Source organism: Trachemys scripta, chromosome 3, assembly GCF_013100865.1.
Source record: "Trachemys scripta elegans isolate TJP31775 chromosome 3, CAS_Tse_1.0, whole genome shotgun sequence".
NCBI classification, from domain to species: domain Eukaryota; kingdom Metazoa; phylum Chordata; order Testudines; family Emydidae; genus Trachemys; species Trachemys scripta.
In genome coordinates this window covers 6,192,440-6,220,271 of record NC_048300.1, presented here as the reverse complement: position 1 = coordinate 6,220,271, position 27,832 = coordinate 6,192,440, and the positions used below count along the sequence as shown (strand labels likewise).

At 39.4% G+C, this 27,832-nt stretch overlaps 1 protein-coding gene across 5 annotated transcripts in view; it reads right to left on the bottom strand.

Moving 5' to 3' along the window:
- RALGAPA2 (Ral GTPase activating protein catalytic subunit alpha 2) overlaps nt 1-27,832 on the bottom strand; it is a 275,841-nt gene that overhangs the window by 224,493 nt on the left and 23,516 nt on the right. For 4 of the 5 annotated variants that reach the window (XR_004644914.1, XM_034764036.1, XM_034764035.1 and 1 more), the window contains exons 4-6: nt 8,812-8,869; nt 2,534-2,577; nt 1,979-2,156 (exon numbers count right to left, since the gene is read on the bottom strand). Coding sequence is in view for 4 of the 5 variants with exons in the window: in XM_034764036.1 (XP_034619927.1) it covers nt 1,979-2,156; nt 2,534-2,577; nt 8,812-8,869 (280 nt within the window). In the remaining variant the exon portion in view is untranslated. Of the gene's footprint in view, nt 1-1,978; nt 2,157-2,533; nt 2,578-6,291; nt 6,385-8,811; nt 8,870-27,832 lie in introns of those variants that run through there. The other variant, XM_034764038.1, reaches the window with a different exon arrangement.

The following is a 27,832-nucleotide window of genomic DNA, read 5'->3' as shown; positions in this document are numbered from 1 at the left end:
CTAACCACCAAAACCTAACACACACATTTTTCCTTTATGAGACCAATTTATCGAGAAAGGAATTTCTAACCTTCACAGTAGTGACAATCCTGAAAATAATGAACTGAGTGAGAACTGATGCATTGATGTCTGAGTTTGCAGATAGCCTGAAACAGTAGGTCTGACAATGTGAACTGCCCAATTCATTTTAATACCTTGTTAACTATGAAAATTAAAGATGATAATCTGTGGCACACTAGCAATGTGAGAACAGCATAAACTGAATTTAATACTGAAATGAATAACACAAGGTCTATTATTTATACTGAGTTTTAATTTAAACCTCTGTTTTTAAAATATATCTGCAGTTGTCACTGAATAATAAAAATTTCCACTGGAGTGCCAGAGAATCCAGGGACCTTACTACAGAATATATGAAGCCTTGTCACCACTAGACATATTAGCTCTTAAGAAAGAACAAGATTGCCAACAACTGAAAAAATAATAAAAGGAAGGGATTAACTAACGATGGTTGGAACCACAGTCCCTTATACACCTTTGTTCAGATCAGTGAGAGGATGTGTATGGAATCAATAATCCCTGATATCCATCTGAAGTATATCAGTAAAGTATCCAATTTAACAATTAAGAATGGCACCGAGCGCTTTCCCAGAAGGTAATATTCCCACAGATGCCCCCCTCCCTCTTATACTATGCATTTTTAAAGTTTTCCTTCTCCTGTTCCTCTTCTTCCATCCCTACTGTTTCTTCTTGCCTGCTAAACTTTTCCCTTTACAGTCTGTGGACTCCTCCTGTGGAAAGACTTTAGCAAAGAGATGATTCTTGCATTTCACTTGAATAGTTAGGATCAATCTAAATGTCCTTAAATGAAAACTCTGGAATTTGCTGCCGTTTGGTCTGCAAGAGTCCAGATTTCAAGAGTTTCAGGGAGGCTGAAAGACTCATCTGTTTTCCTGGGCTTTATCTGGGCTTTATCTTCCTTTAGGGGATATCCTCCCCTAATCTTGATTTAAGTTTCAGTTGATCAGGGAACTTGACCCCCTACTAAACAAGTACCTGCTCTGGACACTTGCCAAGTTGCGACAACATGAACACTTTACAACCTAACCTACCCACCGGGTCACTGGACTGCTGATAGAGGGAGTGGAAAAACCCACACTACCCGGCCAATCTACTAGTGAGAAAAATTCCTTCCCAGATCCAAAAAGGGATTAGTGTGATGTTCACACCATGACCTAGAAACCCGATATCCCACATGTAGAACGGCATCCTGGGAATGGACAAGGACTCATAAGACTTCCCCTCTAATGCATAGAAACCCATAGGCTTCAATCTAGCCAGTTAACAAAAATCCCTCCCAAGCCCACAAGAAGACTAAATGCCCACAAGGAGAGAGGAAGGGTGAGCAATCCTTAAAGGGCCCTAAGGATTTTCTTTTCTCTGCTAGCACAAACAAAGCCTCTCCATCTCTGAGGGGAAGAGGTTGAGGTGCTCATGGTGGATCTCAAATATGAGATCCATGCTGACAATATATGAAGTATAATTTGGGATTCGTTTTCTACTTATAGGCATCTAGAAAGCAATTTTCACCTAAATATAAGTACTAGCCATATAGTATTCAAGTTCTTTTTAAATTTTATACTGAACAGAACTGTCTAGATCTACTTACACTCAGTGACCAGCAGGAAGTAGCAAAGCAGTGCAAAAAGATCTGGCGACTTCTTTTCTATATCTTTAACACTAAGTAACATACAAATGTTCTTCACTCTGAAACTACAAGACTACAGGGATACAGTGCTATGAAAATATTTTAATAGATAATAATCTTAATACGACATGTCTCTGGTTCACTGATTTACAGAGATGGATAGTATGATCTATTAGATATTTTCCCCTATTAGCAACACCTGTAATTCTAGGAATTGGCAGCCAGAAAGGGCTATATATTCAGCACTTTAATTCTGATGATTTTACTTACCATCAGGCAAATTAGGAGTAGGGCTAATGAGTGTATCCAGTGTACAGGGACCTCTTGATGACATGATCACTGGAAAACCAGGCACTAGGCATGCAAAAATTAACACTTGCTCCTCTGTGGAGTTTGTCTGAAGTGCTTGAAGCCAAAGAAGAAATAGTCGGATTCCTTCACATCTTATCTAAAAGGAAAAGAAAGTAGAAAGTTACATTGATATAAACAGGAAAATGCAGTAAAAATACTGAATATTTAAAGAAGTAAAAAATGCTTTTTCAAAAATATGAAGATAAGCACCTTCACCTTCACTCCTATCACTCTCCAGTGAGCCCTCTGACCATATTAAGAGGCAGCATTGAGGGTGTGCTAGAGGCATATTCAGGAGTACTGCTGCATTCTGCCAATATCCGCCCAATGTAATAGTCGCTAGAAAGCCAATATTGCCACCGTAAGTTAGAGTAGTCCTGAAGCTGCTCTGCCTTGAACCAGGGGCCAAACACCTCTGGTAGCTCTGGAATTAAAAGTAGCAAGAAACACTGATATGTCATCTAAGGGAAATACCTTAATAGAGTTTCCAGTGTGCAAAAGTTTCTTCAAAACTGACCCTGAAATTAGAAAAATGAAATAGGAAAATACATTAAAATTATTAAAGCTGTCTGCTTTTGTCACAACAGACCATTTAAAGGCTGCTAACCAATATTACTACTGCAATGTGTTAGTTTAAGAAATAAATACCTGTGGGGAATTAGCAATGTTGTAGCTAACATATTATATGTTCTGTTGAACAGAAAGATGGAACATTACATTTGATTTTTTTATCTGACGTCTACTTTGTTTTACTCAGATTCCTCTCATTTTAAAAATATTACCAGTGAACAACTGGTTACTTTGACCCATTAAATTTATAATTTTATATCTTTTTTTTAATTATTGTATTAACATTTCATGCCCACAGTTCACATTATGGTATACTGACTGGAAAATTGATTATAACGTTTTTTCCATTTGGGGAAGGGAGAAGCATGGGAACAGAAAAAGAACTAATACTGACAACAATTGGTGAGGGGAAAAAAAAAAAAATATATATATATACACACACACACACACACACACACACACACACACTAGGAGGCCTGCAGATGTACAAACAACTAAGAGAACAAAGACTAAAAACTGCTTTCAAAAAAGACATTTTCAAAAAATTAGACAACTTTGAAAATGCCAGTCAACTAACATAAAATACTTTAATAAACATCAGAGCAAATCTGAAAGTGCAGAATATCATTAGCTGAACTCTCAAAAATAATCTCTCAGTGGAAAAGGAACACATCCATGGCTTGTTATTAAATGCATTACTTAAACATGGTACTCTATGCCCTACTGAACAAAATTTAACCATTTTGCAACACAATAGTAAACCTACTGCCCCAATACATTTGCATCTTTATTGTTAGTGCACATGAACATTAAGTAACTGTTCGTCAAAGCAAACCATTTGCATGTGCAAATACTATTTGTACACACAAATGTGCATGCAGAAATCAATGTGCCATCAAGTTTACTTGCCCATTAATTGAAGCTGGCTAAAAATTTCCCAAATTATGACTTTTTGACTGAAATCAAAACAATACAATAGTTACAAAATGTCTGAGCAAAACCCAATTTATGCTGTTCAAATTTACAGGAAATTATAATGAAGTAGTTCAAGCAGATGTCTCCTTTTATTTTTGTATGCGCTAACTGGAAATTTGACAACAGCCCTTTCCTTGACCTTTCATTTCCACCCATTATTTCTGCTGCCATCACAAATTCATTGCTCAGCTAGAAAACACACTGGTTGATGAAACAGCAAAATCAGTGTTGAAATCCCAAATAAAGAACAGTGCTTTAAAAATGTGACGTGTCCAAATTATATTCAATAAACAGAACAGTAAATGTTCTGACTGCTTTGGTGCTAATCAGAAGTATAGTTTTTCATTTTCAAAGCAGTAATAAGTCTGACATATTCAAATTAATTTACAGGGACACTATCAGGTTAAAATATATATATGTTAAAGTTTCCTTCCCGTGTCACAAACAAGTTAGATTATTATAACTTAAAGAACTTTGAAAATTTAGTTTACATTTCAGTATTTATGGTCTCTCTTTACTCTACTTAATTCATCCAGGTCAATGAAACAACAATGATCAGTTTTGCTTTCTGGTTCTCGTGCGTTAACACAAGCCACAATGTTTGGCTTACAAATATTGCAGTTTAGAGCCCTGAACTATCTGGGAAAACCTTGTCCCTTCAAGCTGTGAAATTTAGTCAGAAAAATTATTTCTGCCTCATTTTATTATTGGCTTTTCCACAGTACACAAGAGAATAATATTAGCTTGTTAGCCATATTGTGCTATATCTTTATGTTTATTAAATAAGCAAACTACATTAAAAACATTAACATTGTAAAATCAAGCACTCAAATATCAGAAAATGCCTGAATTAGGTTTGCCTATGATATCTTAATTTGGCTCCTTTGTGCTTACGCATTATGATACACAGTCTTTAATTGCATGACTACATACAATTTTTTCATAGGACCCCAGCCTCATTCAGTACAGGAGATGGAGAGTGCTCTGGGAACTAATCAAGGTTGTAAAATATGAGGCTGTTGACTGTAAGGACCCTTTCCTCATTTGTTGCAGAAGTTGGAAGGTGTGTAGTGGCACAAAGCAAGGAAAGGAAAAACGAAGGAAGGATGTTCTAAGGGTTGAGGTTATTAAACACTGTCCTGGATAATGGAATTTTATCCCTGTCTCTACCATAGTTTTTCATTTTCTGGGTGCCCACATAAGATACCTGGGGCCAGATGTTCATAAGTGCTGGGTATACACAACTTTAACTGAAGGTCATTATAGCTGTGCCTTCAACATATTAAGTGCTATAAAAATGCTAAGTACTCTGAAAAGTCAGGCCCTAGGTATCTCACATAGGGCATCCATAATTAGTGGAGACTTGACAATTTTGGCCTTATTCTCTCTGTGCCTCAGTTACCCAGCTGTAAAATGGGGACAATACTACCACCCAATCTCAAAGAGGCATTGTGAAGATTAATTCATTAATGCTTGTGAAGCACTTGGATACTACGGTGAGAGCACCCGACATGTCAAGGAGGAAATGAATAATTTTGTATTCAGTGGAGGGTTTCAATTGCCTGTGTTAAATAAGACCTAGAACCACACAATGAATGAGGCGGATAAAAAGCAATACTGAATAACTAACTACCTATTCACTGAACGAGGCAGGGGTCCAATGGAAAGCATATTATGTGTTCATGTATTAAAGGCTATCATAATGCATAAGCACACAGGAGCTGAATTAAGATTTCACAGGCCACCTTAATTCTGGCATTTCCTAACTTTTCAGTGTTAGGCTCTGCAACCTTAACATTCTTTTAATGTAGTTTTTAAAAATGTAATTTTCTTAACTAAAAAACCTTGAAATATCATCATGTGGAGGCATACTGACACTCCCCTGCCGCCCTTGGGGTCATCAGCAAGGTTTGGATCTTTAGATGCACAACACGGACTTCCCACTTGATCTAAAAAGTTCAGACAGGGTTGGGTGTAATTCCAGGTTCTATAGGAGAACGTTCTCAAGTGGGTTTATAGACCCTTCTGCCTCTGTGCCCCCAACCTGTTTGTGTCTGTTCCCTCTATATTTATCTGCTCCATCCCTGCTCCTTACCGCCTTCCCCTTATCGGATTGCTTCCCTAAACCCATCCTGGCTCCTGTCCCCTCAAACCAATCCCTTCTCCCCCTGCTCCTGCCCTCTCACTCACCCCTCCTGTCCAACTCTTCCCTCAACCCCCCTCCTGCTCTTGCCCCCATCCTTCTATCCAACAAAAGGCATGTCACTTGTATTTTCAGATGTAGTATGCCACATAGTTTGTACCACAACACTGCTAGCTTGCAAAACAGGTGCTATTGTGCCACAAAATACAGCAAAACCCTCTCTCATATTGTAATCTCCATTCTATTTTTTCAAGAACATGATGTTGTGCAAGAAGTTAACAGAAAGATTTTTCAGATCTGCTCATCCCAGAGGCATGAAGTTTCAAAAAGATAATGGCAAATTAATCTCCATATTTCTCAGTTTATACAAGCTGAAAAGTGCAACTTATCTTTTTGAAATTTCAAGTATTGGTCTGAAGAAAATGGATAGGGTTTCATATAAACAACAAAACATACTGGAGCCAGATTCTACTATAAGCACAGATGAAAGTTCTCTATTTATTTGTCATCCTAATCCATTAATCGCTTTATGGATCGAAACTACCTCAGAGTGCGTCATCTTGTGTGCTACTTTTTGCCTTTCAGTGATTAGGTCACAGATAATGTACTGCTTTTCATCCAAGAATCTCAAAGAACTCTGCAAAAGAATGCCTAAGTATTATTCCCATTTTACAGATGGGAAAACAGGAACAGAGAGGTTAATACATCTGCCCAAGGCTCCACAAGTCAGCAACAGAATCAGGAGTAGAACTCAGACCTTCTGGCTGACATTTTCCTGCTTTTATCACTCTACTAAATACAAATGCTAAAGACATGAGCCTTGAAATTCACTCTTTTTGTGATGCCCAGGATTTGTACTATTTGGGGGGAAAAAATCCCTGGAAATAAAAGCTACAACTATATAATAACTCTTGTGGCAAAAGAAGAAACTAGACAGCCAAATACCAATAAATAAATAAATGTAAAATAAATCAGGGGACGTAGCTGAAGGGTTTTGTGACTGCTTTGGCAGGGAGAGAAAAAGGAACTGAGGACTGTAGGTGAATGGATCCTTTAAGAGTTGAAGGTTCAAGAATGTTTAGCTCTAGGGCTGATATTGGAGCTCTTCCTATGCACTTTTCTACTACTACTAAATGGTTCAGTGGTTCATAGGGCATGATGTGTCCTTCCTTCTGTGGGGATCTTCATGGCAATTTATGTAGGACGACAGTAGCCTGGAATTTTTATGACGACAAAGACGCCCTTGAAAATTTCACTGAAAATGGCATTACTACCCAGCTTATATTTATACTAACAGAAAGTTTTTAATGGTAAACAACCATATTTTTACACATATATTTTAATACTGCTGTGACAATCAGGGTTCAGGCACCCCCAGGGGAGAACAGGGGGGCTGAACCCCAAAGAATAAGCAGTTGAATCAACTGATTGTATACTGTACTATAAAAATATGTTGAGTAAGGTCTTTTGTAAAGCATGTAATGTTCTGAACTTGATGTTCATTTGAGATATGTATATAGATTGTAGTTATGAATTTATGTATTCATGAATATAGCAACTGTGCTCATAATTAGTGGTGCTGTCAGGCTGAGGAGGGGCTGCCTTCCTAACGAGAAGAGATTAGCTCTAACACCGACCATTGTACTACCCAGGAAAAGACAAATAGTAGTCCATTGAAATTAATGGGAAAACACTGAGACTTCCTGACTATCAGCTTAAGAAGGAATTTCCCCCACTCTGAACAAACATTGAGTCACCACGCAAGAGAAGGGAAAAAAGTGGAGGAGGAAGGCTTTTTAAATGGAGGCATTAAATTATTGTTTTCATAGAGAAACTGAGGGACAATCACTTCGTGTGTGCTGTCCATGAAGCACTAGATCCAATCTATAGCAGGAGGTACTTGGGAAACTGGGTAAATAGCATTAGAGAAGGGAGTTTATCTAATTTGATTTATGTTTATTATCATTATGTTTATTTGCCGTGTAACTTGTATATGTTTGCTATTCCATACTATTTTATCTTTGAATCTGCGATGTTTTTTATTTAATAAGCCTTTTGTTTATGTTTACCCCAAGCAGGTCTCTGGCATGCAAACTGTCGAGTGCAGGGGTAGGCAACCTATGGCACACGTACCAAACGTGGAACACCAGCTGATTTTCAGTGGCACTCACACTGCCCGGGTCCTGGCCACCGGTCTGGGGGGCTCTGCATTTTAATTTAATTTTAAATGAAGCTTCTTAAAAATTTTAAAAACCTTATTTACTTTACATACAACAATAGTTTAGTTATATATTATAGACTTATAGAAAGAGACCTTCTAAAAATGTTAAAATGTATTACTGGCAAGCCAAACCTTAAATTAGAGTGAATAAATGAAAACTCGGCACACCACTTCTAAAAGGTTGCCGACCCCTGTGCTAGTGTGTGCACCAAAGTAAGCTGGTGTCTGCGGGGGAAGAGGGTGGGCGCTGGTTTCACACCTTTGGGGGAGACAAAGCAGAGGATAAAAGTCCAAGTGTCTAGTACTTAAGAACGCAGGGTGGATGGATTTGGGGTGACTTGGGCCTGGAAGGGCTGTTTGTGGTACTCTGCAAAGAGTAACTAGGCTGGTGGAAGCCAGGGTGAGACCTTGTTCTTGTGGGCAAGCTACGGGTGTCAGGGTTCTGAACGAAAGCTCCACAGCATAAAGGCACCCAAGGTTACAGAACAGATGGTGACTAAACCCCTTACTGGTTTGAGTAATCCCCAAAACATCATAGTGGCATAGTGGTTACAGGAGTTGCACCCCAACATCAGCAAATTGAAGTTTACACTCCAAACACTTACAAAACCAGACTCTAACAGACTGAAAACTGAGAGAACAAAGTACAAGCTTACAGTTTGTTATTTTCTTTTCTTTACTTTGGGTTAAAGGAAATACAACAAGGAAAGTGGAAAATGAGCCAGTTAGAGTTCTTGCATAATCAAGCTAAATATGAGGGGAGGGGCAGGAAATCAGTAGTGTGAAAAAGGACTTTTATTTTAAGCTTCTACTAAAATATTTTTTAAAAGTGTTTCTCCTTACCTATACTGTGGAAATGCCATCGATAAAATATCCTCTCAGGTAGCAGTTGTAATATTTTCTGCAGAAAACAAAACTAAACTGTTAACTTTTCCATACTAAATTAGATCGTTCAGCGAATCTTATGGAACAGTTGATGTGTAACTCTAAGCCAAACATAAATTAAACAATACAAAAATGGGCACCTACAGTAGCAAGGATTAGTGTCCACTATTTTACTTTCCCTGGATATTTAGCGTATATCATGTTCATTAACCACAATTGTAATTACATTTTTAAAAGTATCACCGTCAAGGAATTTTTGCTTTTTAAACTTTCCATTGTTTTAGAAAGGATCCAAACCCTAATATTTCAGAGCATAAACCAACTTCTAACTGAAGGAGTTAGAAGAAACTTCATCTATGGACAGGGTATTTCAAAACTGCACACTTTAGGGTTTTTAATATGTTCTTTTGAAGCATCTGATATTGTCCACTGTCAGAGCCAAGATATTGGACAGATCTGAGCAAATCTTACACTCTATGGATTAGTAATGAACACTTTTGTTTCCACCACCTAATGTTGGCAGATCCACCATCTCAAGCAGCCCTAGGGGAACTTTTGTGAGTACTCTTACAGAGAGCTGATTTACCTGCACTTTCATGTGCTGAGTGGAACTGACCAGAATCACACAAAGTTACATTAATTACTCCACAGCAGATGCAGTTAGTAAAGCACTCATGTGGAATAATATGTAGTGGGGTCTTCCTCTGAAGTTTTGGGATGATTCTGACAAAGGAAGATCAAGGCAAGGAAGAGGGAAAATCTTGACCACAACCTCTAATTTTGGTAATCTATATGGTATCAATAAAGCAATGCAATTAAGCACATGCTTAAGTACTTTGCTGAATGGGGGCCTATAATCTTGGTTCTAAAAACAGTTGGGGCCATCAAATTTTGCTGCTTGCCAACCCCGTGAATTATAATGCTACAAAGCAATTTGTATGAATCACCAAAACTTTTTCATGACTTAAGTGTAGCACAAGCCAATGTGGCTAACTTGCAATTATAGGTCTTTTTTATGAAAGTGCATTATAGGCTGATATCCAACAGAAAGGTAACTCTGGAAAGTAATTGCTAGGTTGTTGCTGCTGAGGATATAAAAGGATCAAATTAATACAAAACAATGAATATGGATTTCTTTTTCTTTTCTGAAACCTTTTCAGCTGCTGAGTGATGGATTTTAAGAAGAGATTAAGAATCCAAAAGGGAAATTAGTTTTAACACTAATATTAAAGGTCAAATAATTATCTCTAAAGAAACTGACAGTACTGTTTAATCATCACACAAAACAATAGGAACAAACTTTCACAAAACTTAAAGCACCACCAGTTCTTGAGAAAAAACTACATGCAGGATGCAAAATGAGTGACGAGTAATAATGTAAGCAACTGTGACCCACTTCTTGGTCTTTAAAAATAAAGACTGGTAAGAGGAATTAAGGCAACACAGCCAAGTAGACAACACTTAACATTTTAGTTATTTCTTCATACAGGGCCAACAAGTGAGCCATTATTGCCATTGGAACGATATGCTCAAAAGATGGATTACGACAGAATAAATCTGTTGGAAAACAAAGTGTTTCAGAAATTGTATACAGTACTCCAATGACAGTCTCTGAAAATGAAAAACATTCTTTTCTTCATAGCAGAAAATGATAGTCATGGCAACTTCATAGACATTGAGAACTAGACCTCAGGTCACATCAGCAGCCAGAGTAGGGTAAAAGTCCTCTATAACTTTTACTATGGGAGTTGTCCCATAGACAGTATTAAAAACCTTCTTATAGTTAACTCAGAAGAGAAAGTAAGTCTGCGATATCCCTTCTATGTTCCTCATTGTACTTTGCTTCAATATAATCCCCACAAGTCCTTCCATAGGTTTTCACCTGGGGCTTACCTTGGCAGCAGTGGCTAACAATAATTACCCCGAAAATCACATGGCCAGATGTCTAGCTCTGTGTCTATGGGCAAGGTAAATGTGCTTGGAATGGAAAGATCTGGCTGGCTAAAAATGAGGTCATGGTTAAAAAAATTGGGGGGTTACCTGTTAAGGACCATGTTTCTGCCAATCAGATTGCAGGATATACAAGGATATAATAATTATCCATCTAAGTATTAAAATACTAGGAGATCTGCATCTTTCAATACTACTTTTGACATTAATCAGCTAATCTGTTTTCTTCTATCCTAAATTGTGAACTTTTCTTTTTGGTGTTTTCATTCTAAGTTTTACAGTACTACATGTATCAAATGTGAAGAATAAAAAAATCACGCTGAATTTTTCATGCATTCGGATAAATGTTAGACACACAATTTATGCTATATGCATAGTGCACAGTAAGAATTCATGGCTTTTAACAAAAACAAATTTGCTACAAAAACCTCAATGAACTGATGGACCTTCAGAATTATCTTTTAAAAGGGATCCAATGTGGAAATGTTCCAACTTTTTTGTACTTATTATAAACTGACTAAAAGAAAAAAAAAGCAAAACAACTTACCACAAGGAAATAAACAGAAATAAATACTTTATGATGTATGTCTTGGATATAATTTCCTCTAATATTAAAGCACACTCTTGATACCCAATTTTTTATACCTCTAAAAAGGGCCAGTGACCTTTTTCTGCATCAAAATATTTCAGGACAAACCTGCTCAAAGACCGTAGATAACGTAAGATTTTAAAATGCACTACTTGCTCTAGTGTACAAAGAAGAGTAAAATGTTATGCTGTAAGGCAACGCAATGTAAATGGGTACATATACTGAAATACAAGTAAATTGTAAATATGGCTCCCAATAGCATGAGCATTTGCAGTACATGGCATAGTATGTTAATCTTAAAAATATATGGAATTCTCCATATTAAAGTATTATTAATAAATGTCTGAATATAATGTGATGCACAAATTATGTCAAAAACATAATATAACAACTTCAGATGCAGAACAAACAGAACAAAGAAGTTGCTTCCATAGAAATACGCTCATTGATAAAGTGTGGGAAGAATTATAGAAAATGTAATATACAATATAAAAGCAGCAAATTACTTCTAAAAACTAGTGTTTTTTTAAGGGTGGACTGTAAATGCAGAATATTGAAGAAAAATTAAACTAGTTGTAAGATTATGTGAAGAATACCCAACCAGTCAAGGACAAGCAGCACTCTGAACGTAGTTTATTCATCCACCTTTCAGAAAGCGCAAAATCATGACTCCATAATTTTTGCTCTACAAGAAGCACCAACATGCACTATGTTGATGAGACTGCAAACCCATTGGAAACCCCACTTTAGTATACAACCCAGATTACTGGAGGAAAGAATGTCAAAGAAATGACTCTTTCAAACCACCAGGGTTTTGCAAAGGTTTATTTTATGTGTGTGACATGTTTCCTTTACATACAATTTTCCTTTATTTGCAATAAGAAGTTAAGTGTCCAGTCACTTGGAGGTTTCTGTGGGTTGCAGGAAAGTGTAAAATGTCTTATGTCCTGATGGGTCACTGACTTAAATAAATAAAGGTTACTTGCCTGTTACCAGAGCGCTTTGAGATGGCTCTGCATAGTCACTTATGGGTATTGAGCCACCTTGGGGAGCCTTATGGTAAAAAGCTCTTCTAGCAGTCAGCTAGAGTGTTCCCACACCCCCATCTCACCCCTCCCCTCAGCATTACAATTTACCAAGGGCGATGCTATAAAGTGGGTGGCGCATTCTCACCACCCCAGATCCTTCCACTGCAAAGCTAAAGACACAGAATGACAAGGACTTTTATAGAGAAGGTAAGGCAGGTGGGAAGTGTGAATATGCAGACCCATCTCAAAGAACTTTGGTTACAGGTAGGTAACCTTCATTTCTTCTTTGAGGGGCTCTGCATATTCCCACTTATGGGATAGATTGATAAGAAGTGCTGAAAACTAACCTGGAGGTGGGGACAGAGTCCTAGCTGAATAGAGACTAAAGCACTGCCTTACCGAATCTGGTGTCCACGCTAGAAGCCAAGTCCAGATCATAGTGCTTAGTGAAAGTATGTTGCAGCCTTCAAATTTCAACAGCCAGCACTTGCCTAAGACAGGTGAAGGAAGTAGCCACTACAGTTCTTATGTGGTTGAACTGCAGCAAGTAAAGGGATTTTCACTAACATGTAGCCCTCAGTGACACATTGTTTAATCCACAGAGAAACAGTCTAGAAGAAACCATATATTCTATGTGGTTCTTGGCATAAGAAAAACAATATAGGTGATTTACAAATACTCTTAATTCTGACCAGGGAATAGGTAAGAGCCTTTCTAGCATCCAAAGTGTGTAGAACTGATTCCTCCTTATTAGAGTGAGGCTTAGAGGAAGAAAAAAAGGCAAATTAATGGACTGATTGATGTGGAAATCAGACACTACCTTAGGTAAAAATATGGGATCAGGTCTGAGAACTACTTTGTCTGTAGGAAAAGAAGTGAAAGGTGGGCATCATTCACTCACTCACTCTCCTGGCTGATGTGATGGCAACAATGAAAGCTATCTTAATAGCTAAATGGCACAATATACTCAGCCAAGGGTTCAAAGGGTGATTTCACCAGCATGGCAAACATCATATTGAGATCCCAAGAAGAAATGGGATCCCTAACCGAGGGATAAACATTTGATAAAAGATTTATGAAAGGATTAATTAAACAATGAGCAAACAGTGATCTATCATCAGTTAGACAGTGGTATGCAGAGATGGCTGCCAAGTGAATCTTTAATGATGATGTGGATAACCCCTGATTTTCTAAGTACATGAGGTATTCCAGAACACAAGGAATGGAAGCAGATACAGGAGAATCAGATCACCCCTTCATCCAAGTCTGAAATCAGAACCACTTTAGATGGTAACTGTTCTGGTAGACTCTTTTTGCAATTTAATTAGTAGATCCTGCACAGATGAAGAACATGACTGCTCAGCCATGCCATCAGGTGAAGAGACTGTGGATCCAGATGAAAGATCCTGCCCTCCTGCTGGAACAGGAGACCTGGGGACAGATGCATGAAGACTCCATGAAGACAGCTGAAGGAGATCAGTGGTTTACCACGGACATGGCTAAGCCAAGGCAATGAGCATCATGCTTAACTTATCCTGAGCCTCTTCCTTACCACTATCTGAATGAACAGGAAGGGGTGGGAGGGGGGAAAATGCATACATCAAGCCCTTCCCCAAGTGCAAAAGGAAAGCATCCAACAAGGACCAACTGTCCCTGCCTTCTCTGGAACAGAGGAGGAGGCAACACTTCCTGTTGACCCTCATTGTGAACATGTCCACCTCTGTCGACTCTAGTTGGCTAATTTAGTCTAAACCAACTGATCCCTTAGGGACCATTCATGCATCCAAGAGCGGTCTCTGTTGAGATGGTCCATGACTATATTGTTTTCCCCTGCAAGATGCAAATTGGTGACAAATACACCAATCCCATAAATGTCTGGCCTCTGTGCACAGAAGAGTAGAATGGGCACCCCCTTACTTGCTGATGTACTACAATCACTAATGTATTGTCTGTCACTACCTGTACAACCCTCTCTTGCAGGTGGGAGAAAGGAATGACCTAAGAGCCAGATGAACAGCTCTTAATCCCAAAACACTGATATGCAGGGATCGCTCCTGAGAGGACCAGTGCTCTCAAACTGTCAAATGATTCAGATGCGCTCCCCAACCCATGATTGACACATCTGAACTCACTGTCCAGGATGGACCGAGATAACTGAACCTTACATCCCTGAGCACATCCATTCTGACTGACCACAAGTCTAGGAAGACTGATATTCTGTGGTATGGTGATCAATACCTGAAGGCTGTCCCAACTTGGCCTATAAACCTGCGACAACCAGTGTTGTAAAGGTGTTATTTTTTAGACGGGCAAACAGAGCCACTTATGTAGTGGCTGCCCTAAAACCCAGGAAAAGTTTTACTCTCTGGGTGGGACATCGCTGGATCTGTAACAGTTACTGGGTCATCTTAATAAATCTGTTTTGTGGCACAAAAGCTCTGCCATCCACAGAGTCCAGTATGGCACCTATAAAAGGGATCCTATGAGAAAAGCAGAGGACTGACTTTAGGCAGTTGAGAAAGAGCCTGAGGTCTGAAAAGAAATTGGTTGTGAAGGCGATATTATTTAACAGATCTTCCTGCAAGGAGGTCTTCAGTAGCCAGTGATCTAAATAGGGGTAAACAAAAATACCCTGATTTCTCAGATGAGCCACTACCAGAGTGCAGTGGAAAGGCCAAATTGGAGCACCCTCTACTGAAAGTGGCATCCGGTCCCCACGAATCAAAGTTACTTGTAATGAGTTTGCCAAATTGAAATATGAAAATAGGCATCCTTTAGATCAAGAGTCACACACCAATCCATGACTGACAGCAAAGGGATTATGGTGGCCAGAGTCAACATGCAGAACCAAAGCTTCCAAATATATTTGTTTAAATACCTTGAATCCAGCAATTCATCATCTTAGTCCCCCACCCTTCGAAAGGAAGATCTTCCAGCTTAATTCTAGTGTCCATAGGTAGGGAAGAGGAACAGAGCCATGCATGCCTCCTAATAGTCACAGCAGACACCAATGCTCTGGCAGCACAGTCCAAAGCATCAAACAAGGTTTCTTTTGTCTTTAAGCATGTCATCTTTTCCCACAGGTAGAATTGGTAACAGGCCACGACTGCCTGATAATTCACCACCCTAATACCAAGGGACAAAGAAAAGAACATTTTTCTCCTCAACAAATCAACCCTTTTCCCTTCTTTATCAGCCAGGGTGAATGTGATAGTTCAGATCTAGTCACCAGTTACTGGTAGCAGCCAGTCCGATTGAGTTAGGGACAGAGGGGGAATGAAAGTAGGAAAACCTTTGAGAGTATCTGATACAACTTGTCAGCTTTCTTAGAAAGAAGTTGGCAAGAAGCAGGTGTTGTCCATATGGACTTAGCTGGGTGTAGCAAATCATCCAAAATGGGTAGTGATCTTGTACTCCTTGAAGCAATCCTAAGCATATCAAGCCCCAGGCAAGAATCTCTTCTGCAGGCACTGGAAGATGATGATCCACCAAGTTGTGGAACTGAGTAGTGTCCTCGAAAAGGGAGAAGGCTGAAGCAACCCCCACATGTTCATCTGGTGATAAATTGAGCTCAGTTCATTTCCAGATGCTCCTGATCGAAGAAAGGCGCTACCTCCTCATCTTGTTCCTCAGATAGGGTTTTAGGCATCAGTGTCAGTAATGTTGACAGATCTGTAGGAGTTAAATCAGAAGATCTCTAGACTGACAAATCTTTAACAGACAAAACATTACCACTTAAATCACTTGGAGGGTAATTAAAAGGCTCCAAGGTGGCCCTCAGTAAGGCCACAGGCCCCTGGATTGCCAGGCTCCCCAGCAAGTAGGGTACAGGAATATGCCTGCCAGAGGACAACTATAGGGTGGCACAAAGAGAACTACAGGTCTCTATATTCTTCCTTTTTCTTCCTCCTGGTAAGGATCCAGGTCCAGATCTGATATAGAATGCAATGGTGGTAACAGTATATTCAAGAGATCCAGCTCTTTGCAGAGATCCTGCAAGGTCTTAGGAGGAGGGAGGAGTGTGAGCCAGAGGAAGACCCACAGCATCTTCTGGCCTCCTCTGCTTAATAGGGAATGAATAAGAAGACCTTGGAACTGGGGACCTGTTTCCCCAACTCAGAACTGAAGCAGCAACTAGAACTGGCAGGCGAACCTGGGCTGTCACAGTGACAGAGCTCTCTGGAAAAGAGGACATAGCCAGGACTGACCCAGGAGCCAACATTAGATCTGAAGACAGACACTGATCTATATCCCTTACTACCAAAAACAGAACAGATCTCTGCTTCAGAACCATAGCAGTCTTGTCAGAATCTGGCAGATCTGACAGTTCCGATGCACGGAACCAGCACTGCTAACACCAGCTGTTTTGTCTCTATGCCTTTTTTTCTTGGCACCACAACCAAAGGCTCTGGTGGCCCAGAATCTGACACACTAAGCTATTCCATTTTCCTGGATCAAGAAGTGGAAGTCATAACCAGCCCCAATCCTGCAGCCACAAGGGTTCTGTCGGGGTTGGATAGCTAGGAGGCACAAGGTATGGGCACCTCTCTTTGCCTCTCTTTTGGAACCAGGGCAGTGGGATCTGACCACATGCCCTTTGGTTTGGGCATCTGTAGCCTCAGAGGCTTGACTGAGGGAGCTACAGTAACTGAGTCCGACCCCAGCAAAGGTTGTGATTTCCTGGAATCCATCCAAGTCTCTGCATGTCTTCACTAGCAATGTTAAAGCGCTGGCCGCAGCAGTGCTTTAACATGGCTGTGTAGTCACAACATAAGAGGAATAGCTACCAGTGCTGGTGCACTGTCTACACTGGCACTTCACAGCGCTGAAACTTGCAGCGCTCAGGGGCGTGTTTTTTCACACCCGAGTGAGAAAGTGGCAGCAGAGTAAAGTGCCAGTGTAGACAAGCCCTTAGACCTATGATCCAAGTCCAGAGGATCTAGCCTCAAGAATAAACAAAATCCTGGTGATAATCCAGGTTGAGCAGACAGTGAGTATGTAGCTTGTGGTCCAAACAATATCAAACTAAACAACTGTTTCACTTGAAAACAGGCTGGGGTTGACTTTACCACCAGGTGATAACCTAGGTGCCAATGAATTTCAGGGTGTGTCTACAGCCAACACTGATTAGAAATGGTACAGAGGAGTCTGTGATACACATTGTGAAGAGCAAATTCAGGATCTCAGTTGCATGGGACAGGTAACATGAAAAAAAATACATCTTTTTGGTTTTCCCTGGAAAATGCACTATTTGGTAGAGGTAGGACTTTTGGTAGATCCTTGCATTAGAACAGCCCTTTTAGTCCTGATCATCAGCTGGGGAGAAGTAAAATGGGTGGGAAGGAAAGAATGTAAAGTGGTCCTGGCTCAGAATAGCCTCCATATCTGCAATCTTGTGATAAAATTAGATTTAGGACACATCTGACCCACATCACTTCCCCTTCTCCTCCACTGCTCTCAGCAGTTCAAAATCAGAGATGAAAAATGAATGCATTTGGAGAAAAATATTAAATAGGCTAACAGCGATCAGATTAGTGAATCATCTGCATAGTCCAATCCTGAACATTTAGCTGAAGGGGGTCTTCCAATCTATGTAATTATCTGAGGTCAATCACATCACAGCTTCCATCTAAACCACTTTAAAACTGCGCAAGTTATTAAGAGAATGGATATAAGTAATCAAAGTTAACTTAGCACACTTTGCTCCTGGCACATAGGAAATGGCTCATGAAGTGTCTGAACTGCTAAATGAGGTGAAAAACACAACCTAATTCAAAGTTAAGACTGAAACTCTTGGGTTATTAGTGCTTCTTGTGCCTATGTATTATTGAGTCCCAAGCTAAACATGTTACTTTACATATTAACATTAGAGAGGTGAACTCACAATCATATGGACAACCACCCATGTTTGTATTCCTGAGAATCCATTCTTTGCTCTCTCCTCTCCAACACAGTTGTAAGAAATGTATACAGCCTTTACTGTGAAAAACAAATGACATTTTCTTCTACTCCAACCTCGATTCTTAGTTATACTGCTGTGAATTCCAAACTGGCTATTGACATCTTGTTTGTAATTTCACAGTAAAGTAATATGAAATATTTTAAGAAATCCCACAGTGTGAAATAATATTACTTTTTCAAAAAACACACAGATCTATTTAATGCTTAGTGCTTTGCTGCATCTATATGGTAATCCATTATAGCACACTTGAAATAGAAATTAGGTATTACTACTGATCAACACATCAGGGTATCTGTCAGTTCTTTTAACTGATTATCCATAGTTCTTTTTCTTCTGGGCTTACTGCATGACTAGGAATAATGTGAAGTTTCAACCTTAGTTTATACAGGATGCTGCTTTCTGAAAGAAACACTTCTTTGTTTTAAACTCGGTTTTCATTTTGTTTGTGTAAAAAGAATCCTACAGCTCAGATTATTAGGGTGAATGAATCATTTTTTAGCAGATTCACAGTCTCGATTAATAATGCAGTTTCTGGGGGGGAAATAGGAAGATATAATGCTTCTATTTTCCCAACTTTATTTAGCAATATAGGGTTGGAATCCTGCACCCAAGTAATGCCCACTACCCAGTGCTTTCAAGGGTAAAAATAACTCCATAACGTAGCTATCTATGTGGAAGGGGAGAAAATTCCTTCCTGACCCCAGTAGGTTTCCAGCTTACACCTTTAAGCAAGAGAAATGATCCTCATAATTGTCTTAACTTATACAGCTATAATTGCAGGTGGACTGAAACACACTGTGCTGCATGCCTTACTAAAAAAAGCCAGGGAGTGAGTGTATTCTTATTGACTGGATAGGGAAAGAAAAGGTGTATGTCAGTGAAATGGAGATGGTGTCAGTCATGTCACTTCATGGGGTTACATATCCAGAAAGCAGCAAATGTTTGATGCAAACTCTCACATTACAGGGAAGTCCTAATATTCAGCTGGTGAACTGATCTGCCCTGAGCCAACAGAGAGATCCAGGGTAGCTCTTCTACTTGGCTATGTGTGAGCACTGCAATTTTGCTGGTACCTATAAGCAAAGATTTGTACCTTTAGTATTAAAGGATTCCAATGGTAAGGCCCATAGCAAATTAGGATGTAAGCTATTATTCACAGACTTAGGAGCTTGGTTAAAGCAGTGGGAGGCCACTGAAGTTAGGATGCCAGCAGCAGCTCAATCAAGACTGCAGGATACTCTCTTAATTACATCACAGTAAACACTTATAAGTACTTGAGGCCAAGTGGAATGTGTGCCCAACCATGCAACCTACTCCTTCATGCTCCAAAGAAGCACCTTAAAATAAATATTTTAGAAGTGGAACATAAGCAGCATACTGCAAATTTTACAACAGAAAGCTATCAGAATATTTTAAGGGTACACTAGGGCAGATATGTCTGAATGAATTACAGTCATGGTAGACAGAGCCTTAGAAGGTACAGAATGCCCTTTCCCATGTGTAAGAGAATCAACACTCGTGAACTGAGGAATTTCCTTCAAAGATCGGAAATATAGCGAGGAGAGAAAGGATGTGATGGCAAACAATTCCATTATTAAAAATAAACACTGCTTAACTTGCGAGGACCAACAACAGACTAAAGACCTACCAACCTGGCAAACTTTCACATTCCATATGCCAGAGGAAGCTCTCTTATGTATATATAGTAGAAGCAGAAAGCAGAGTTCCAGAGGCTCCCAGAATAAGATATGGCTGAACAAGAGGACATAGAAGACTGGAAGTCTTACTCTGGCCCTATTTTTATGGGAATAAAAATAAATGGTTTGTCAATGCTACAGTTGACTATTTAGGTTTTTGTTTTAAACAGCTTGACTCAGTATTGCTAACATACTGTAATATGTATGAAGTAGTACTGCATTGAGATTTTTACATATGGTGAGACTATGCAACGTTCATGACAGTCTCGCCATAGTCCACAGATGGCTGAAATTTGTATAATTTTAAAATATATTTATGCTAGTTATGTGGCACTGAAAGTAACACACATATTCTCTTGAAGAGTGTTGGTCTTTGGGTTTATTGGGCTCACCTTAAATATACAGTCTCAGTGAGTATTTGCCTGACAGACTGATGCTTCTCAGGTATAACCAGGGTTATGAGACACCTCGCAATCACCTGCCCTTAGTGTGAGGAAGTTTTCACTGGACTTGCTGTGGATCAGTGCCCTGAAACCACCAGCCTCAGGCAACAGAAGCACTACCTTCCAGGCCTCGCTCTCTCTGCAGCAAGAGGCATAGGTGCCGACTCCAGCCCTGGAGCACCCACGGAAAAAAATTAGGGGGTGCTGAGTACCCACTGGCAGCCTGCTCCCCCTCTCCCCTCCTAGCACCTCTTGCCCATCACGATCAGCTGTTTTGCAGAGTGCAGGAGGCGCTGGGAGGGAGGGGGAGGAGCAGAGACAGGGTATGCTCAGGGGAGTAGTGGAACTGGGTGGGAAGAGGTGGGACAGGAAGAGGCAGGGAGGAGGTGGGGGGGTTGGGAGAAGGGGTGGAGTGGGGGCAGGGCCTGGGGTGGAGCGGAAAGAGGGGGCGGGGTTGGGGGCTTGGGGCAGGGGTTTGAACACCCGCGGGGCCCAAAGCAAGCTGGTGCCTATGCATACACATCCTATCAGCATCCCTCTGGAGCACTCAGCCCTTGTTCCGATGAACACGGTCAGAACTCTCAGACTCACTATTTCCAAAGGAACAGTCCTCACCAGCTTATAAAATTCAACTCAGGATCACTCTACTCAACACACAGCACTTTAGATTAGATTAGATTAATAGATAGATAGATCATGAATAAATTTATCATCAAAGAACAGAGATTCTAGTGATATTGGAAACAAATGGTAACATATAAAACAAAATTATAACACTCTCTAGAGCTTGAACTTAATCCACATGCATTCCCCTATCTCCTACAAGATAGCTTACCCCAAAATACCTTTTCCCAGGATTTTTAACCACTTTGGCTAAAACCTCCTCCTTATAAGATCAAGTACACTGGTTACCTGTCCTCAGAGGATGGAATCCCTGGCAGTTCATCTGCACTCCAGATATAATTTCAAAAGGTCATTATTATCTTACTGCTAAACAGGATAACTCCTGTTGTTTTTATTTTTCCCTCCAGCCCCTGCAACCTCCTGATTAGCATTTAGCTCAGACTGTAAATGAGCATCTATTGTGAACCATATAATACTTAATTTGGACATGACCAACTACAGTGAGGTAAGCATCATTTCCCCTCTGCCTGCCAGGGGCATACGCATCGCCTTTCCATTACACTTGCCTTAACTCGCAGTGCTAGAGAACATAATTTTTAGTAAAAATATATAACTATATATTTTCCGTATACACATCTCACAATGATTATGATAACCGGTGAGACACAGGCTTTCATTAGAGACCTTACATGACATTCTTTGGCAGAGTAGAAGATAGAGGCCAGACCCAGGGGATCTCTGTAACCTTTATGTACACCTGTGCCCTCTGCCTGGGTCACACAGACATCTTAACATTTGTTTAATTATCTTGTTTGCTGTATATTATTTATACTACATTTTCCAAAAAAGGACGTGGGTGATCCATGTTCAATTAAGCTTCTACTACGACTGTATGCACAACCTGAGTTTGTGCACACACAAGTGAATTTGTGCACAACCGCACACATAAATTTAGGACATTAAAGTGTATACACCTATTCCATTCAGATTCTTAAACCATGCCCATCATAATGGCATGTGTGCACCATACATACGTATCCTTCCCTGTTTGAAAATATGGGCCTTTACATTTTTATATCTAGATATATTTCTAAAGACCAATCATTAGTTCTAGACTGAAACAAGCAGTACTGCATAGGATGGGTTTGTAAGTTCAAATATTTTTATTCATTATGATCTTTGAAAAGGAAAAATATATACCCTCGTGGGAAAACCAGTGTAAAACCTAGACTTTTCTGCAATATAATTCTTATTTTAATGTTTTCCTGAAAGAGTTTGCACTTATGAAAGTTAGGAAACTATGCTTTTGTGTTTAAAAACAAGTAACTGCAGGGATTTGGAAGAAAACAATCTCCAAGCTATGCCACATACAGCACAATACAATTGTCTAGCTGCACTATGTAGGTGGAAGGGGATTTTCTTTTCTTTGTCTGAAGCATTAGACATTGGTTGTTATCCAAGGCAAGATATCAGAGGTTCCTAAGTATGAATGGCTATAAGAGAAATCAAGCTCTCTCAAAATCCAGTTCTCTCAATTACCTACTCTGGCAGAGAATTCCAGAGATTACTATATGTTATGTAAGGTTACATTTATGTAAATATAGTCCTCATAAAAGGTGCATCATGACCGAGTTCAGCCTTAACGAGTAATGCCTTCTGTAGTCACAGAAAGTTACAGCACAGACAAGGGTAGTACGAACTTCCCGAAAATATTCTGTTACTTTGACAGGGAGTGACCATCGCTAAGGAAGAGAGGGAAATTCAGTCTTCACATTTATGCAGTCTTTGACCTCCATGGTAGGACTGCGAATAAGGGTGCTAATTATTTCAATTGTGATGGTAATTGATACAGAACCACTGGGAACTGGACTGAGGCCAAAATCATTTTATAGCATATTCCAGGTAGCTGAAGTTTAAAACCTTACATTTTCTGTTTGGTCATAAAAACATTCCAAAATAGTCATTGTGAACAAGTACTGATGTCTGATGTTACTGCCTTTTAATTTAATAGACTTCCTCCCTTCTGATTCTTTCATATCCATTACTATATTGGTTTTAATTAGATATTAGGTATATAAACACTGATGCTGATGTGCAGACAAATATTCCAAATTAATGCAGAAGCAGCCTTCTCTGTTTGGAACTAAAGGTTTTATGCTTTCAAACTATTTGTGGAGAAGGGAGTTACTTTCTTTTGTTTTAAACGAACACTAGGTGTCACTCAAAAACAGTTGCAAATACCACCAAAATATACTGGAAAAAGTAAAAGAATTATGTAAATCCCCTTCCTAAATATGTTTATTGATTCTTAAACTCAGTTAACCCTCAGCACCTGTATTGAGGATGTTTTAATCCTAGCTAATTAACTACTTACCTAATTAGAAGAAAATATTGGGAAAACCTTGGCTCCTGCTGAAATAGGATTACATATGGTAAACTAAACAACCAATTAATTTTATCTCCTATGGCTCGAGGTATGAACGTTTCATTTATTGGCATTTACACTGTTTTCTCTGTCCTATAGTCACATTGAGGTATCCTTTGGTCTATGAGTTAACAGCTCCTTCCAAAGGTCCATTCTCCTTTGTGCGTTACATTACTAACAGTGTAACAGAGATAATGAGTGATAAACTTACTAGTAAAATGGGTTGTCATCTCATTTCCAACAGTTAAACATTATAGAGCAGGTCACTCCTAGTTTTATGGAAATATCTTACCTGTGGATTTCCTCTTCCTCATGCTGTTGATAACTATACAATACATATTCCTGAATGGTAAACATCTCAGTAAGTCTTATCCACCAATATCCTTTGACTTCTATTAGCTTTCAAAGTTTTTGGTTCTCTTTCAAACCTTTAAAGCAGGGGTAGGCAACCTATGGCACGCGTGCCGAAGGCGGCACACGAGCTGATTTTCAGTGGCACTCACACTGCCCTGGTCCTGGCCACCAGTCCGGGGCCTCTGCATTTTAATTTAATTTTAAATGAAGCTTCTTAAACATTTTTAAAAACCTTATTTACTTTACATATAACAATAGTTTAGTTCTATATTATAGACTTATAGAAAGAGACCTTCTAAAAACGTTCAAATGTATTACTGGCACATGAAACCTTAAATTAGAGTGAATAAATGAAGACTCGGCACACCACTTCTGAAAGATTGCCGACCCCTGCTTTAAAGCCTTGTTTCAATAAAGTACATAAGCGCATGTTTAAAATTAAGTAAATGTAAGGCTTTTAATGCATTTTATTCAGCAAAACACAATCATGACATTTAAACACATGCATAAGCAATTTGCTGAATCAGGACCTAATGCTGTTATGTTCATAAAAGTTACTGTGCAATATTTTTCCATTTTACACAGTATTCTTGTCCTAAGTGTTTTCAAGTTTTTTTTTAGTACTGGTCACCCATACAGTGCCTTGCATTTTTAAAATTAATATAGAAACAGTAAATACTAACATACTGGGTGGGTATTAGCTCTGTTTCTTGAGTGGAAAAATAGACACAATTACTTTTCCAAGACCATAGAGTAAATTAATATAGACCTAAGATTAAAACTCAGGGAGCAACTGCCTTCTGATGCCTTGCTCAAGCCACAATGCCTTCCCTTTACTCTTCGGGGGGAGGGGGAGGAAATATTTTTCTGCTGTTGCCATTGAAGAGCTAAAACAGCTATACAATAGCTAACATGACTCTGTTCTGCCTCATGTATAAACTTAATAGCTAAACTCCTACTGCAGATTCTTTTATTAGTGTTAACATAAATAGCAGAAAACGTAGCTTGATTTTCAGATTACAGGTTGAAAATTAAGTGTTGCAAATTAGGAAAAAATATACAAGTCAAAAGATAAGAGACTGAAAATTCCAAATTGCCCAAACTCCCATTTCATAATTTTTTTTTTCAGATTACGGACACTAAAATGACCAAGTGTTTTTGTAATTGTTTATAATCCTAGTTTATTGGCAATTAAAATATAGATGCATGTAAAACAAAAGATGGAGTGTTTCACTGATCCTTGCTCTGTAAGAAGGAAGATATGTATGCAGGAGTTAAGAACAACCTTAATTAAATTTCATTTTAACTTTTGTATTGAAGAGTCTTCTTTTCTTCCTTGTTCTAGAAAATAATCCCCATTTCTAATGCCATTTTGAGTATAAAGTCACCACTGGAGAAGTAGTTCCCAGCTGAAGACAATAATTCACTTCTGGACTAACATCAAAGAAAGAGAAATTGCAGTCTCAAAATTGCTTTTTTAGCAACACTAACAAAACTAAAACAGGGAAATCAATTACAGCTGCTATATGATTAGCACTTCTGAAAATCAGGCTACCTTTTTAGGTAGCTACAAATGGATTTAGAAACCTAATTTTAGACAGCCATTGCTATCTGGGACTTCAGGGGTAGATTAGGATTATACTGTGTGATATGGCTTCTGGAGTACATTACGAGCAATTTCATTTTCTGTTCATACAGTTGAGATTCATCCACTCCAATAGGGACGTTTCCTTCCATCCAAATGCACTTGAACAGCTGCTCTAATCAAATTAAAATTATCCCTGAAATAATCTTATCCAGCACAGTTCCATTCCTCTTAATTTTTGCTTAAACTAGGATGGTTTTAATTTAATTATTGGGTTAATCTCTCTGCCACACCCAGTGTGAAAGGCAGCGACCACAGACCAAGTGCTGACTGGGGGTTTGCTGCTATCTGTAGAACAAGATGCTCCATTGATTTTAAACAAAACAAATCTAGACATACCAACAGTTCCGCCCTGCATTTAACACAGTCACACACCCAGATCTCTCTCAACCTCTTGTATTTTCTTTGTATCAAGATCAAGTATTGCTGTCAAAATGGCTGCCCCAATTAAAAAAAAAAAAATGAGTACAGGCTAAATAGCTCTTATTACCAGTCTCGTAAATTTAAACTCTTTTTGAGGTTTCATATTGACATGGAAGAGGACGACTCCATCTGTTCTTGTCAGGACACACATCCCCACTATTAGCGCCTTGACTTACACATTTTTAAGCATTCATATTACCCCTCAGAAACAGCCAACATGTAATAGAATTTACTTTGCTTCAGCAAGCCTTCCCTCATATCCCATGACTACTTGCTTTGCATAAGAACCTCTGTCATAGGATAGGAGGGAAAGTCCTTCCTGGATCAGTAACTGGTTAAAAGACAGGAAATAACGAGTAACAATAAATGGTCAGTTTTCAGAACGGAGAGAGGTAAATATCAATGTCACCCAAGAATCTGCACTGGGGCCAGCCCTGTTCAACATATTCATAAATTATCTGAACAAAGGGGTAAACAGTGAGGTGGCAAAATGTGCAGACAATATAAAGTCACTCAAGATAGTGAAGTCCAAAGCAGATTGCGAAGAGCTACAAAAGGATCTCATAAAATTGGGCAACAGGGCAACAAAACGGCAGATGAAATTCAAAGTAATGCATATTGGAAACAATTCCAAATATACATACAAAATGATGGGGTCTAAATTAGCTGTTACCACTCAAGAAAAAGATCTTGGAATCATTGTGGATAGTTCTCTGAAAACATCCGCTCAGTGTGCAGCAGAAGTAAAAAAAACTAACAATGTTACGAACCATTAGAAAAGGGGTAGATGATAAGACAGAAAATATCAATAATGCCACTAAATAAATCCATGGTATGCCCACATCTTGAATACTGTATGCAGTTCTGGTTGCCACATCTCAAATGAGGAGACATTAAAAAGACTGGGACAGTTCAGCTTGGAAAAAGGAGACGATTAAGGGGGGATACGATAGAAGTCTATAAAATCATGAATGATATGGAAAAAGTGAATAAAGAGATGTTATTTATCCCTTCACAGAACACAAGAACCAGGGGGTACCTGACGAAATTAATAAGCAGCAGGTTCAAAACAAACAGAAGGAAGTACTACTTCACACAACACACAGTCAACCCGTGGAACTCTTTGCCAGCAAATGTTGTGAAGGCCAAAAGTATAACTGCATTCAAAAAAGAATTAGATAAACTAATGAAGGATAGGTCCAACGGTTATTGGCCAAGCTGGTCAAGGATGCAACTCCATGGTCTAGGTGTCCTTAAACTTCAATCAGAAGCTGGGAGTGGATGACAAGGGATGAATCACTCGATAATTGCTCTGTTCTGTTCATGCCCTCTGAGGCCTTGGCTATACTTGGGAATTCATAGCGCTGCCGCGGCAGTGCTGTGAAGCGCGAGTGTAGTCGTGCCGCCAGCGCTGCGAGAGCTCTCTTGCAGCGCTGTATGTACTCCACCTCTCCGAGGGGAGTAGCTTGCAGCACTGTGAGCGAGCGTGCAGCACTGCAGGCACTGATTACACTGGCGCTTTACAGCGCTGCACTCGCTGCGCTCGGGGGGGGGGGGGGGGGAAAACGTTCTCACACCCCTGAGCACAGCAAGTTGCAGCGCTGTACAGCGCCAGTGTAGCCAAGGCCTAAAGTATCCAGCATTGGCCACTGTTGGAAGACAGGATACTGGGCTAGATGGACCATTGTCTGTCCCAGTATGACTTATGTTCTTAATTTAAAGACTGGATAAAAGTGAAGTCTTATGCTTCCTACATAGACAAAAGGAGTTTTTCCCATCAATGTAGTTAATCCATCTCTCTGAGACGCAGCAGCTAGGTCAACAGAAGAATTCTTCTGT